Source organism: Mustela putorius, unplaced genomic scaffold, assembly GCF_011764305.1.
Source record: "Mustela putorius furo isolate JIRA1106 unplaced genomic scaffold, ASM1176430v1.1 tig00001059_pilon_pilon_pilon, whole genome shotgun sequence".
Classification (NCBI taxonomy): Eukaryota; Metazoa; Chordata; class Mammalia; order Carnivora; family Mustelidae; genus Mustela; species Mustela putorius.
In genome coordinates this window covers 2,973,101-2,986,849 of record NW_025421553.1, presented here as the reverse complement: position 1 = coordinate 2,986,849, position 13,749 = coordinate 2,973,101, and the positions used below count along the sequence as shown (strand labels likewise).

Sequence of the window (13,749 nt, the reverse complement as noted above, 5' to 3'; positions counted from 1 at the left end):
TCCATCCCTACAGTATGAAACATTACAAAACTACCATAAACTGAAGAAACAGAATGTCCCGGATTTATAACCATGTAAAATACATAGGACAATGAAAAAAAGACTGGAAAAGGCAACAAATGGGCATACAAGTATGAAAATAAATACTTTGAGTGATATTACTTCAATAATATTCACGTTCAACACGTTCGCAGAGACATACCAGTGTTCCGACACCATACTCGTTAGTCTTATTTTGTTCACTGCCACAAGGTCTAATGGATTTTCAATATGTATCACACTATGTTTGCGGGTCCAACCCTCCCACCCCAATGCGTTCTAAAAACCTGGTTTCCACTTTAAGGCAAGTTACCACGGATGCATTTCTACTTTAAAATGCCACCCCTTCCGCACCGCCCTGCGTGCGCACACGCATGCGCACAGGCGCTTCTGCGCATGCATGCGCACAGGCGCTTCTGCGCATGCATCCGCACAGGCGCTTCTGCGCACGCATCCGCACATGCACTTCCGCGCACGCATGCGCACACGCACGCCCGGCCCACATTTGCCTACCTGTACTGCAGGGCCAGCCTCAGCGCGGTGGCGTTGGATTCGTACTTTCCCACCAGCATGCTCATCCTCTCTGCGTTGCTTTTGCATTCTTCCAGGGTTATGGTCAGGAGGTCATTTTGGGATTTGAGGTGTTCGATGCGGCTGCAAAGGGAGAAAAATCTTCCATGACTTCACAGTAGGATTACAATTCATCTGCCAATATTGGAGTCGTCTAAGCCAGATCCAGGCCAGACACACCTGTTAGGATGTGAGCTTGTCAGCGGTTTTAGCAAATGTAACTGATGGGAGTAATAAATGGAGCAGCTCTAAGCAGGAGAACCACTAAATTCTGTGTGAACTGAGAAATACACACATGTCCCTAGGTTATTTCCCACCCAGCCCGGGACAGAGCATGTGCTGGGTACCTACCAGGGAGAGAGGTCAACCATGTGACCTCAAGCCCTTAGGAAGGGCTACTACCTGTTAAAACCCCGTGCTTAATAACCCACCATGGCTCTTTGGATGAAGTATGATTATCCTCATTCTCAGAGGAGCAAGGACAGGCACAGAGGTGTTGAGTGCCTTGCCCAGGGATTTGAACCAGGCAATTTGACTTCAGATCCTGTACTCTTAACCGTTCACTACAGAGCAAAAGCAACAGATGAATCAGGGAGTAAGAAACTGCCCCTAACGGCCTCTGAATGCGCAATGGACCAGGAACGGAGGATTGTGCCCAAATCTCCTTCCAGGTTGGACGGTCCCACAGTTGCTAACTGCTGGTAGGACAGGCAGCAGGAACCTCACAATTTATAGGAATCGGGACTATAAATTCAGAGCAAATGAGTTTACTGCAAAGTTCGAAAAACATAAGCCTTCAGCTTCTCTGCTTTCTGTCCTGGGACGGAGGCTCTGGATGCAATGATTCATTTCCCAGGGACACACTCATTTATAGTACTCTGACCACCAACACAGAGGGTTTCACACATACACAATCCAAGTGACTCCTGAAATGGTAAGGGGTTTGCAAGCCATTTGCCATGGAGGGATCAATCTTGGGACCACATATCTTAGAGCAGATCATAGAGACACTCACTCCAACATGGGAGATATCCGGTAAGCATATAGTTCAAACCACTGAGAGGTTTTGGGAACTCCAAGCTTAATTCAGCGTAAGGTTTTACAAGAACATACTTCTGTGTTCTTGTTGACATGAAGATGTCTTAAAACAGTCCCTACTAAGTAGGTGAAACTCTTTAGCTAGCTCACAGACCTCCATGTGACCAATCCCATCTTAGGGGCCTTCTCAGGCAACACCCCACTAACAGGCTACTCCTTCCTTCTGAGAGTGTTCTCTCTCACTTGGGGTATGATAGGTCCCTTTTGGATTTCTTCCCGGCTAAAAGGTCATTTCTTTGGTCTCCTTTGTTTGTTCTTTATTCTCTCTGAAATCTGTGGGGGTTGGCATTCCCTCAGGACTCAGTCCTGGCTGCCCTCCTCTGTCAGTACTCCCCCTGTTCCCCAGGGTGATTTTATCTAGTCTCATGACTTTAATAGACATTTATGTTCCTCTGGATCCCAAATTTCTTTGGCCCAGACAGCTCTTCTGAGTACCTGTCTCACATCTCCAACTGCTTCTGGAGATTTCCATGTGGATATCACAAGGGCACCTCAAACTTAACATTACCAAATGAGACTCTGGATTTTACCCAAACCCTGTCCTCCTCTATCTTCTCCATCTCAGTAAATGCTACCCCCCATCCACCCAACAATATTGGAGAGACATGTGAGAATCTTCGAGACCATCCCTTCTTTTTACATCCCAATCTAATCCAGCTGAAGTTTGCACTGACTCTACCACCAAACCCACTGCCCGGCATCTCCTCCCATCACCTCCACCTTGGCCACGCTGGGCCACTGCACTCATTGCTCTGCATTTTACTCTTGTCCTCCTTCCATTCTTTACACCTGAGTCAGCTCTCAGAATTTAAACGGAACCTGTTCTTCTGCTATATAAACAAACAAACCCTTTAAAGACTTCCAGTGACACTTAGAATAAACAGCCAATTTGGTCCACAGCCTCAAAATTCATGCCCACCACACCCTGCCGACTCTGCCCCCTTACTGCGTGTGACTTCTCCTTCACTCTCTTTCAGTTCCATCGGGCTGTGGACAGATCCTACCTCATGTCAACCTTCTTTTCCACCTTAAGGTTGTTAATTGCTCTGTAAGAATCTCAATGTGTCATATGGATGCTTCCTTTTCCCCTTAAAATCGCAACTTACAGCTGTCTCTTCAGAGAGGCCTTCCCTGGCTACCCATCTAAAATCAACAGCCACCTGGGGGCACCTGGGTGGTTCCTTTGGCTGAGCGTCTAACTCTTGATCTCAGCTCAGGTCTTGATCTCACGGTTGTGAGCTCGAGCCCTGGGCCGGGCTCCCTGCTAGACGTGGAGCCTACTTAAAAATCAACACCCCTGCCCCTGCTCTATCACACTGCCCTGTTTACTGGGAGTTTTCTTATGATCTCCTTTTGTTTGCTTCTTGTCCAGCTCCCAGAATAGAATAGAAGCTCCACGAGAGCAGGGACCTTGTCTGTCTCATTCTCCTTTGCACGACAAATAGCTTAACACCGAGTAGATGCTTAAAACAGATTTGTTAAGTCAGGAAACACTTCTACCCCACGCACAATCACAAAGCTAAGGGCTCTCATTTTGGTGGGTAGAATAGGGCCCCTGACTTCAAGGTTAGGTAGTTTAATAACAGACATCAGGGCATACTGGTAGACTATTTCTAAGGTTATTCCTGCATCTAGTTGTAGCTATGGTCATAGGGAAGACACTGGAGGGGAAGTCCAAGGTTGGGGTGGGGGCGGGGGGTAGGGGAAGAATTCTAGCTGGGCTATTTAACAGCTCTGGACTCAAGGCAAGTCGCTCAACATGGAAGCCTTTGTTTTCTCATTTACAAAATGGGACTGTTCTGTCCTCCCAAGCTGAAGATGAAGTGATTGTGAGAACCCTCTGTAAACTGTGAGACACGGAATAAACGTGAGCCGTGATCACCAAATGCTTCCCCTTTCTTTGGTGTCTCCTAGGTGCACAGATGGAGAAGAAACGAACCACCGCCAAGTTCAACCACAAAGCAGGCTTGTTAAGTCCCAGAATCTGTGGAAAGGAGATCCTCACTCACAGAGGGCCCCTGAAGGCATCTGACTTCATTAAATTGCAAAGGGCATATCTGATTCAATTCTTAAGCACTCCCAGCCGCACTGAGAGGGCAGCTTCTTTACTGCTACAAGGTAATCATCAGGATTGTCACTCTTAAGTATTTTGGATTTAATAAGGAAACCATTTAATTTCCAGATTTGAAATGACCTAGATTGCTGCATTTCCTTAGTCCTCAAGCACTATATTAAACAGCATCAAATCAGGGAGGACTAATATGATAATTTAATTTATTCAGGTTTGCCAGACACCAGGGGAATGGCATTAAGCAACAGAGGAGGGGGACTGGCATCCACATTTCTTTCCGGTTAGTTCACAAGCCTTTCAAATTCTGACTATGCTCTCCCACTGAAGATTGGTGGGTCAAGGCCAGCCGCACCACACTTGGATGGGATTCAGTACTGTGCTCTGCCCCTGCGGGACCCACTGTGAGTCAGTGGTTTACCAGGACTTGGCCCTGGTCCTTCCTTGCTTTTTCAGCAACTCTCATCACAGGGATGACCTACAAGCCAAGTCTTTGCCAAGAGGCATGAGTGCAAACTCCCTCTGTTGTGAGATTTAGGAAGAATCCAACGAACTGGAAAATTTTTCTAAGTAGGACAGTTCGGGGTGCTTAAAGTGCTTCTAAGTAGGGCTAAGTGGGATAGAACGTAGGGATGGAGGGTTGCGTCGTTCACAAAGAACATGAATAAGATTGAGCAACCCTCCAGAGGAGCAGGGAGGGCTAGACCAGCATGCCTGGTCAATCCCGGAATGCCTCGATCAGACCCATCAGACTGCCTTTGCTGGTTGCTGATAGCTCCAGGCGCCCCTGGGATGCTGACTCAACATTCCGGAGCCACTCTCTGTGGTTCCCCGCAGCACAGGCCTACACACTGCGTAGCCATCTTGTCTTTCTGACCTACTTGTCATTCATTACGAATAGCTCCCAGGACTTACTACATAATTTGCAAGGCCCGGTGCAAAATGAAAAGGTGGAACCCTGCTTCATACATTATTAAGAATTCATTTTTATTTTTTAAAAGATTCTATCCATTTATTTGACAGAGAGAGAGAGAGAGAGAGAGCGCACACACAAACAAGGGTTAGCTGCAGAGGGAGAGGGAGAAGCCCGACACTGGGCTCGATCTCAGGACTCCAGGATCAGGAGCTAAAGGCAGATGCTTCATCAACAGAGCCCACCCAGGCACCCCAAGAAATCAAAATGGTGACAGTAGAGCAGTAAAGCCAAGTGGGGGTTCCTTCCAAACACGAGGCCTACGCCCACGAAGCCAGCCCTGAGGGCCGTAAGCACTCTTCTGATGGACAGGAAGGTGGGAACTCCCCACGCACCAGCGGCTGTGTCACAGTTCATAAGCCCATCTGAATTGCTCTTTGAAAAGCAAAGGAGGGCAGCACCCCACCCCCCACAACACCACCGCTCCAATATACAGGATATCTCCTTACCTATTCAACCGTTCCGTTTCCACCTCAAACTCTCGAATTTTGCTTTCCGAGATGGCAGATCCATGTGAGTAGAGCGTCTGGAAGATCTCCTGGATGTTGGAGCAGTCCTGAAGAGAGTGGGCCAGGTGTTCTGCCACGCTGCTGGATACCTGCATGGGTGGGCACGAATCCCGCTCTAGACAGGGTCGCTTTAGGGACCAGTCCTCCAGCACACTTTGCATGCAGAAGAATTTACAGTCGATATTCCTCGACAATCAGGCACCCGAAGATGGCCACCCTGATTTTTCTCTGTCTGTATAACATGATTCTATGATTAAAAAAGTTTACTACTGCGAAAATAGTACAACAACAGGATCAAAATATGGCTGTATCCTCTAGGCTTGTGTTGCCGGGCAGCAGATCTGGGGGAGCACGCCTCTTTAAAGTTCTCCAGTTTTGGGGTATCAAACAAAGCCTGGACTCCCCTGACCTTCCTGAGCCCCCTGCGCCTCCGGGCCCCCATCTCTGGTTGCTGCAGCCAAAGAGAGCAGCGGCTCCTTTATTTTCACAGTTTGGCCCTGGCGCCGAATCTGATGCAGGCAATTTTTCTCAGTGCAAAATTCTAAATCAGGGCTTTAAAAGTACTGTTCAGGCTTTCCCCACCCCTGGGGATCAAACAGCTAGCTCTTTCAGCCTCATCCCCAAGCTTAAAACAATATTCCTTAGGGAACTAAAGCTACTCCCTGTTCACCATCCATCAGCTCTTATGGCCCCAAGGGGTCTATAGGCTCTCCAGATGGAAACCCTTGGTACTAAGCGAGAAGGTTCCGGTCTCTCCCAGCACTGGGCTGCACTTCAAAGGCAGCAGTCATCCTCCCTGGAGAACACGTTCCCTTTTAAGAGGCATGTGTAAAAGGTAAAATTCTTTTAGAGCTCCCTGACCCACTTGGTCTCGGGGGACCGGGGTGATGTAAAGCAGTTACTTGAAGACTTTCATCTCCATCACCAGTAATGAGACCTAAATCGCCTCTTTCTGACAGTTTTCAGGTAGAGAAAAAGAGAAAGTCTTATAGCTTAAGAAGTAATTCCCGGATGAAGAAACCACCGTACCCTTTAATCAGATCCTTTGGAGGGAAATGGGGTATGATTTATTTTATAATTAACGTGCTCACAGGAGGTCAAGCTGGGAAGTTCTGCCATCTGTGTGGCCCTACTGGGCACTCTCTTGCCTGGCTTCTCGCGAACACTCACCCCTATGCTACTGATTTCTGATCCCAAGACCGGCCGATCTGACGACGAAGACTCGGACCTGGTCTTCGAGAGCTTCACCCTCTCAGCAATCTGGAAAAACAAAACACTGTCAAAAAATGACACCTCACTCTCCAGATAAACCTTTGAGACTGTGCATGTACAGGGCTACTGTTCAGCCATGGCAACTCAATGGATTCCTCAATTTCCTAAAAATAACTCACTCGCCCAATGTTACCACCAATTTGTTTTACTGGGGGTTTTCCAACCTTGGCACTCGTGACAGCTTGGGTAGGACTTTCTTTGTTGTACAGAGCTTTTCTGTGCCCTGTGGGATGGTTAGCAGCACCCTTGGCTTCTAGACCCAAGATGCCACTAGCACTCTAGCGGTGACCATCAGAAATGTTTCCAGACGTTGTCCAATATCCCTTGGGGGGAAGGGGGGACTAGAATCACTTCTGGTTGAGAAATGATGGATTGACCCCACTGATTCAACTGGATGGTTGAGAACCACCCTCCTTGCAGAGACCAGCAGACCACCAGGGAAGAGCACATGTGTCTTGGGAACAGTCCCTCTGGGGCGCTCTCAGCATACGTGAAGGAAGGGGCTGCTCTCTAACGGCTATGGCCTGCCCAACAGAACCTACTGGTCTGCAGACAGGGCTGGTGGTCCTATTGAGAAGGGCACCCACTGGTTCATTACTCAGGGTCCCTTCTGCGCTGAATCTCAGTCCTCAAGAGCAACTATCCATCCACCTCTTACTATGGTAGAATCTGACAAAACATCTCACTTTCTACTACGACTGGTCAGCTGTGACCTGTTCCCGCTGGCTGATTAATGAGAGTTGGCATCCAGATCATAGTCAAGACAGACCAAGCCACCAGTGGGTTAGTTAGTATAGGAGGTCGGCGAGAGACTTAAGGGAAGCTCCTCAGGGCTCTGTGAGTCATCCCATGCCCACACAATGGCCATGCTTGGTAGAGACTGGTGTGGATTCCAGATAAAACAGCAGGGCTCCCGTCCTCCCCTGGAGCTCACCTTGGCAATGGGAATGTCATTGCTGCTGCTGCTCGTGCTCAGCTCCCCAGTGCTGGGGTTGACTGGGCGGTTGGCCGAAGTGAGACGGCCAGGGCTGGAGGGCCCCGTGGCCTGCACGCTCTGCAGTCGTGTTTGAAGCTCTCGAACCTGAAACAATAATGCAAACTTTAGACACAGTTGGTGGCTTGCCTGGCCTAAGAGCAAAATAGCCAGATGGCTGGGTCATCATTTCCATGAAGAGCCAGGCTTTGCTGAAGAGCTAATTAAAACTAACTTAGTTGAGTCCACATGAAAGTCTGCCGTATTCTTAACTAGACCTGTCACAGGCCGGCCGTCATCTGTTCTTAACAAATAGGATCTAAAAATGTTTTCTGAGGCTCTGAAAGCTCCCAGCCAAGGTAGAAGGACCATCTTTAAGGAATGTTTATCCATTCTGCCTCACAGGCCTGAACATCTTGGGCTCTGCAGAGGGAGAACCCGGAATGAAACCGCCACTCGCCTGGAGCTCAAAGTTCGGAGGAAGAGAGAGCAAATATTTTCAGTGCAAGTGCATGTGAATGCTGTAAGTATCTACCTCGGGGGTGGTAGGAAGGCGAAAAGGGGAAAATGTGCCTTCATCCCTAGTTGACCGGGAAGGAAGGGATGGTACTTGACAGAGTCTTGTGACCGCCCAGACCACAATGGACAGGATGAGGAGGCGCCGGCTCTGGTGGTGGCGTTAAACAAGCTGGGGGAGGGAGACCACCTTGTATGAGCGCACAGGCATCAGGGTGATGCACTCTATCTGAAGAACTGCATGGTGTGGAAGAGCCATGTGCACCGGCAAGGAGGGGAGGCCAAGGGCAAGACACAGAAGCCCCTGCAGCCCCCGCCCCCAAGGAGACTTCAGGATGGGATTACGCAGGGACAGCTGGAAGGAATATCTAACCCGGAAGGAATATCTAAACAGTCTTTCTGCAGAAAAGAGAAACACCGGGCCCTTGGAATTACATTTGGAACACACCTTTACCTACACACAATTTAAAGGCCCAAAGTCTCTTCTCTGTGGTTATGGCTGGATGATTTCCAAAGTGAGACATGTTCCAAGTAAGTGAAAATAATTGTTAGAAATTGGTCTGATGACCTTGATCACAGTTTCGTCATCAGGTACAATGTCTACCGTGAAGGGCAAACTGATGACAGCACACCCGTGTCCTTAGAAACAGGCACCAGGTCCTGCTGGGAAGAATTAGCACTGAGGCATCTAAGTCAGGGCTTTCCAAACTTGTCAGTGCCCCAGTAACAAGGAGGCTTGTTAAAGCACAGAGCCCAGGGCACCATCCCCAGGGACTCTGATTTACTAGGTGGAATGTGCATCTCTAACAGGTTCCCAGGATCTGCAGATACTCCCAGCGGGGGGCTCACATCCTGAATCCTAAGGGACCCCAGGGCCACACAGCACTTTAGTCCCAGAGACAGGAGGAATGCACCCACATCCTTGACACCAAACCCTTCTCTAAAAGCGACTAAAAAGCTTTTTATATTAAGTATCTTGGATGTCTCCATCCTGCTAAATTGAGAACCAAAAGTAATTGAAGTTTCAATAATTCATCAACATCTTAGAAGCCAAAATAGGAAATTTCCCTCAGAGCGAATTGCATTCAACAGTGTAACAGCTAAAAGTGCCTCACGCTCTCCTGTGGCTTCCAGTAACGGGGGGTTAATGGGAACACGAGTCATCCTCATCGCACACCAGACACAGGGCAGACCGCAGAATAGTTTAAAGACCAGAAAAACACATGCTTGTTAAAGCCAAAGGGCATTGCTGGTGAGAGATGGCAGGGCTCATTTTGGACTGGTCCTCAACAAACCAAGAGGCATGGCGCAGATGCCTCGTTAGGGCACATGGGAAAGGGGGAGGGCCTGATTTCCTGTCAGGCTGGCTTCCTGAAACCCAGGAAACCTCCCTAATGGTGACCATGGATTTCCATTGCTCCTGCTGTGAAAATCTGATGAGGTCCTGAATAATTAATAATGTTAACACCACTCCAAATTCTAGAGAGTATCTGAATCATTCACAAAACAATCCGTGGTCAGTTCCTAGAATGGCAAGTGGCCCACTGACCTTATTTTAAAATATAAATAAATTGTCCTGGGGAATTTACAAAAACGGCATAAAAACTACCCATGTCATTGAAAGACATTTCTTCTTCACATCACTCAAGTAAAACACGTCCACTGTGGAAAATTTAGACAGCAGTGAAAAATAAAAACAGGAAAGGTGCCCAACATTCTTTCTTCCGATCTTTCCACGGCTTGTTTGTGCACAGACATGCGTGCTTAAGACGATTTCTAAATCTAAATAACCGTTTTCGTTTAAAAAGTGTTAGACCTAGAGGACGCCTTTGAAAACTACAGAATGATAAACATGTTTATTTTTGGTCTACGCTTTATCCTTTAATGATAATTGTTAGGCTGCGAAGAAAATCCGTCTGAAGGGAGTGGAGCAAGCTTGTCATGAAGACAGACAGCTGGCTGGATTAAACAGCCTTCTCTCTGTTCTTGATTGGAGGTGGGGAGGGGTCCTAATTCATTTAAATGAATAAATGCACAGAAAAGAAAGCTACAGCCAATTTGCTGATTCCGCTTCGGGGAAGCTTGGGAGAGGGGAGAAACTCAGCTGTGATTGTCTCCATTCCTGTTCTTATTCCCTCCAGCAGGTTTTGTCATACCCTTTTCACTCCACCCCCCAACCCCCACCCCACCACCAAAAGACAAGTTCAAGTTCAAGTCCTAAACCCGCAGTACCTGTGAATGGGACTTCATTTTGGAATACGGTCTTTGTAGATAAAATTAAATTAAGAATCTCAGGATGAGATCATCCCGGGTTAGGCTGGGTCCTAACTCTAATGACTTGTATCCTTATGTAAGGAAAAGGAGAGGGAAATTTAAGACACAGAGGTATGTGAGGCACCCGGCTGGCTCAGTTGGTGGAGCGTGTGACTCTTGACCTTGGGGTTGGGAGTTCAAGCCCCATATTGGGCATAGAGATTATTTAAGGGGGGAAAAAAAGGCAAAGAGAAAAAAGCCAAATAAAGATAGAGGGCTGAGACTGGCCTCAAGTCAAAGACCTCTGGGACCTACCAGAAGCTGTTAAGTCAAGAAAGGATTCTCCTCCAGAGCCCTTGGAGGAGGCCCTCCCCTGCCAACACCTGGATTGCGTGGACTCCAGAACTGTGAGAGAACATATTTCTGTTGTTTCAAGCCACTGAGTTTGGGGTAATTACATAATATCCCCATCTGGGGCGCCTGGGTGGCTCAGTGGGTTAAGCCGCTGCCTTCAGCTCAGGTCATGATCTCAGGGTCCTGGGATCGAGTCCCACATCCGGCTCTCTGCTCAGCAGGGGGCCTGCTTCCCTTCCTCTCTCTCTGTGATCTCTTCCCTTCCTCTCTCCTACTGTGATCTCTCTCTGTCAAATAAATAAATAAAATCTTTAAAAAAAAAAAAAAAAAATAATATCCCCATCTGTCACTGAAAATATTGTATTAAAAAAAAATATGTTTGTCTCTACAAACTATGGGGTTTGGAGTCAGGGGGGTGGCCAGGAATCACAACTACCCCAAACTAGGAACCGATACCTGTAGGAAGGTCATTCATCACCTTTTCCAGGTTTTCTCAACTGGAGTTTGGCAACAGAATACAAGATGTGATTTGAGTGGTCATTTTTTCTCATTTCTCTAGAAGGGAGCACATAGCCAGTCCTCATCTAGGATGCCCTGAAGTCGATCTGTTGCAGGGGCGCCTGGATGACTCAGTCAGTTAAGTGTCCGACTCTCGATTTTGGCTGTTGTGATCACAGGGTGATGAGACCAAACCCCAGGTCGGGCTCCATGCCTATATATGATTCTATCCCTCTTCCTCTGCCCCTCCCCGACCTCATGCGTGCATGCTCTCGCTCTCAAAAAAAAAAAAAAAAAAAGGAGTCAATCTCTTGCATGTATCGGAAACATGATGGGGTATGAAAGTAAAATTTTTGTTTTATTAGGGGCTTGGAGTCTAACCAAACACTGCCATGTGAACGTACCCTGAAAAGGGGTATATCAATGGGAACGTCAAGTATAAAAGAAACACTGCTTCCGCCTTGCCACAGCAGGAAACGCTGGGCCTCAGTCTTGGAGGTCAAGTCGCTGTTCGCCAAGCCAAGGAAAAGGAACAGGCAACAGAGGCAGGGTGGGTGGACACGACACTGAAATGCCAGAACTCTGCATTTCTCGTTTATAACCTAACGACTCTCAAAGGGAGCAAAGGGCCTTATAAAAAGATCATTTGATTAGGAAAAGAGGATGAACTGAAATGAGCAAGAAACGGGGGGTGAGTCGAGAGAGACGATGAGGTTCAAACGCAGTGAGATGGGAGCAAAAATGGCAGAATACAGCCTAGACCTGCGTCGCTCCACGACTTCTGGTGACACTGGTGATGTTCTGCAGCCGCTCCCGCCTCACGTGGCTACTGAGAGTCTGCAGGGTGCCTGCTGGACCCGAGGCACGGAATTTTTCATTGTATTCTATTTTAGCCCATTTGAATTCCAATATAAGTAGATGTGTGTGGCCAGTAGCTACTGTATTGGTCAGAGCAGTTCTAGAACCATTCAAGTAAGTTCAAACAAACAAACAACCCCAAACTGGGGGACCCCGGGTGATTCAGTGAATCCAGACCCTACTCGGCACCATGGGGAAAACGTAGGAAGGAGCAGATGTTCCAGAGAGAACTAAAGATGCTAGCTTTGGACATGCTGAAGGGTAGAGGATACTCCGCCAGCAGTTAGAAATATAACCTAAGGGAAGGAGATCAGAACTGGTATATAGTTTAGGAATTCTGTTGTAGACGAGGCTGTCCACTGATGAGGCGAGGCAGGGCAGGGGCAGGACGGGGAGGAGAGCCCACACAGAGCCAGGTGAGCTGAAGGATCCACGGACAGACGAGAACGCGACTTGGCTCCAGGAAAGAAGGGAAAGAGGAGAGGACTGGCAGTAAGAAAGATGAGTTTGCAGACGGGAGAGAGAGGGTGGATAACACAACGGCCCCCATCTGACAGTTTGTTTCCCTAAGAGAAAAGAGCTGAGGTCCTCTGCTAGGATTGAGGGAGGGAACAGCAGATGTCAGAAACGAGGAAGGGAGCTGAATGAGGATCGGAAAAGAAAAAAGAAAAAAGCTTACACAGCAGCGCTGAGAACTCAGCTGAGCTCTTTCATTCAAGACAGTAGGCTGAGTAAATGCATTGTTCTCTTCAAACTCTGGAGACCTCGTGAAAATAATAGTAAAGAATAAGAAACGGATTAAAACCATAACAGTGAAAAACACATGCTTAGGGCATTAGCAGAAAGATTTGGGCACATTCTGTAAATGCAAAGTGGAAGGAAGAGTATTGATGGAAGGAACAGAATGGTAAAGTCAAATTCTATCAAATACGCAAGAGGAGGCGGCCTGTCTAACCTGGAGGAGGTTGGCCGGGCTAAGACTCAGCTTTGGCAGGTATACGAAGCATAAGAATGAGGAGACTGAAAAAAATGGGAGGAATAACGGTCTGGAAACAAAACAAATGACCATTTCCAGCACATGACAGCCTCAACTAAAGTAAACAGGCACTCCTCCTCCTAAGGGTGCATAGAAATGTAGCATAAAAGAGGAATAATGAGAAAGACATTCACTGCCAAGGTTAAAAGAGAGGCAGTGAAATCTCCAGGTGCCAGAAATGAAGTGGGAAAGAAAGCTACAGAGGTTAGGAAGGAGGTGGTGTTGCAGCCCAGGGAATGGAGAGCAGGGTGTAGCGTGTGGGGCCAGGAGAGGCGGAGAGGGGCCCCTGCGAGTCAGGCTGTCTGTGTGCGCACCCTCCTCTGGAAGCCTGGAACCTTCCCGCCCCACCCTTCTGTGACCAGCGCATTAACTGTTAGCAGGAAGCCAGAAGGAAGCCCTAGAACTTGCCGGGGGGGGGGGGGTGGGGAGGGGTCAACCATAAGAACCCAAAATCCCACACCAGCATTCAGGTGTTGAGTCCAAATTCATAGTATTTGAGTATCTATGTACTACAGGGTCCTATCTTAGCAATGATGAGTTAAAACTGGTCTGGATTTCGCCAGCCGGAGGTTGCCTCAGAGACTTAATTTGTAAATCACCCACATAATGATGCAGGGTTGGGAGGGTGGACAGGAGACAATGCTCCCGTGACTGGAAGGGGCTGGCCATGGGGGGATGGTTGCATGAAGGGTTGGTGACCCAGGAGAGGCAGCAATCTACAGCAAGAGAGGA

General features: G+C 48.0%; 1 protein-coding gene across 4 annotated transcripts in view; it reads right to left on the bottom strand.

The window, feature by feature from the left end:
• The window catches only part of MCC (MCC regulator of WNT signaling pathway), a 433,071-nt gene that overhangs the window by 43,297 nt on the left and 376,025 nt on the right, over positions 1-13,749 (bottom strand). For all 4 annotated transcript variants that reach the window (XM_045087128.1, XM_045087129.1, XM_045087131.1 and 1 more), the window contains 4 exons: positions 7,464-7,610; positions 6,428-6,517; positions 5,198-5,346; positions 553-693 (listed from right to left, as the gene is read on the bottom strand). In XM_045087128.1, the coding sequence (XP_044943063.1) occupies positions 553-693; positions 5,198-5,346; positions 6,428-6,517; positions 7,464-7,610 (527 nt within the window). The remainder of the gene's footprint in view (positions 1-552; positions 694-5,197; positions 5,347-6,427; positions 6,518-7,463; positions 7,611-13,749) is intronic.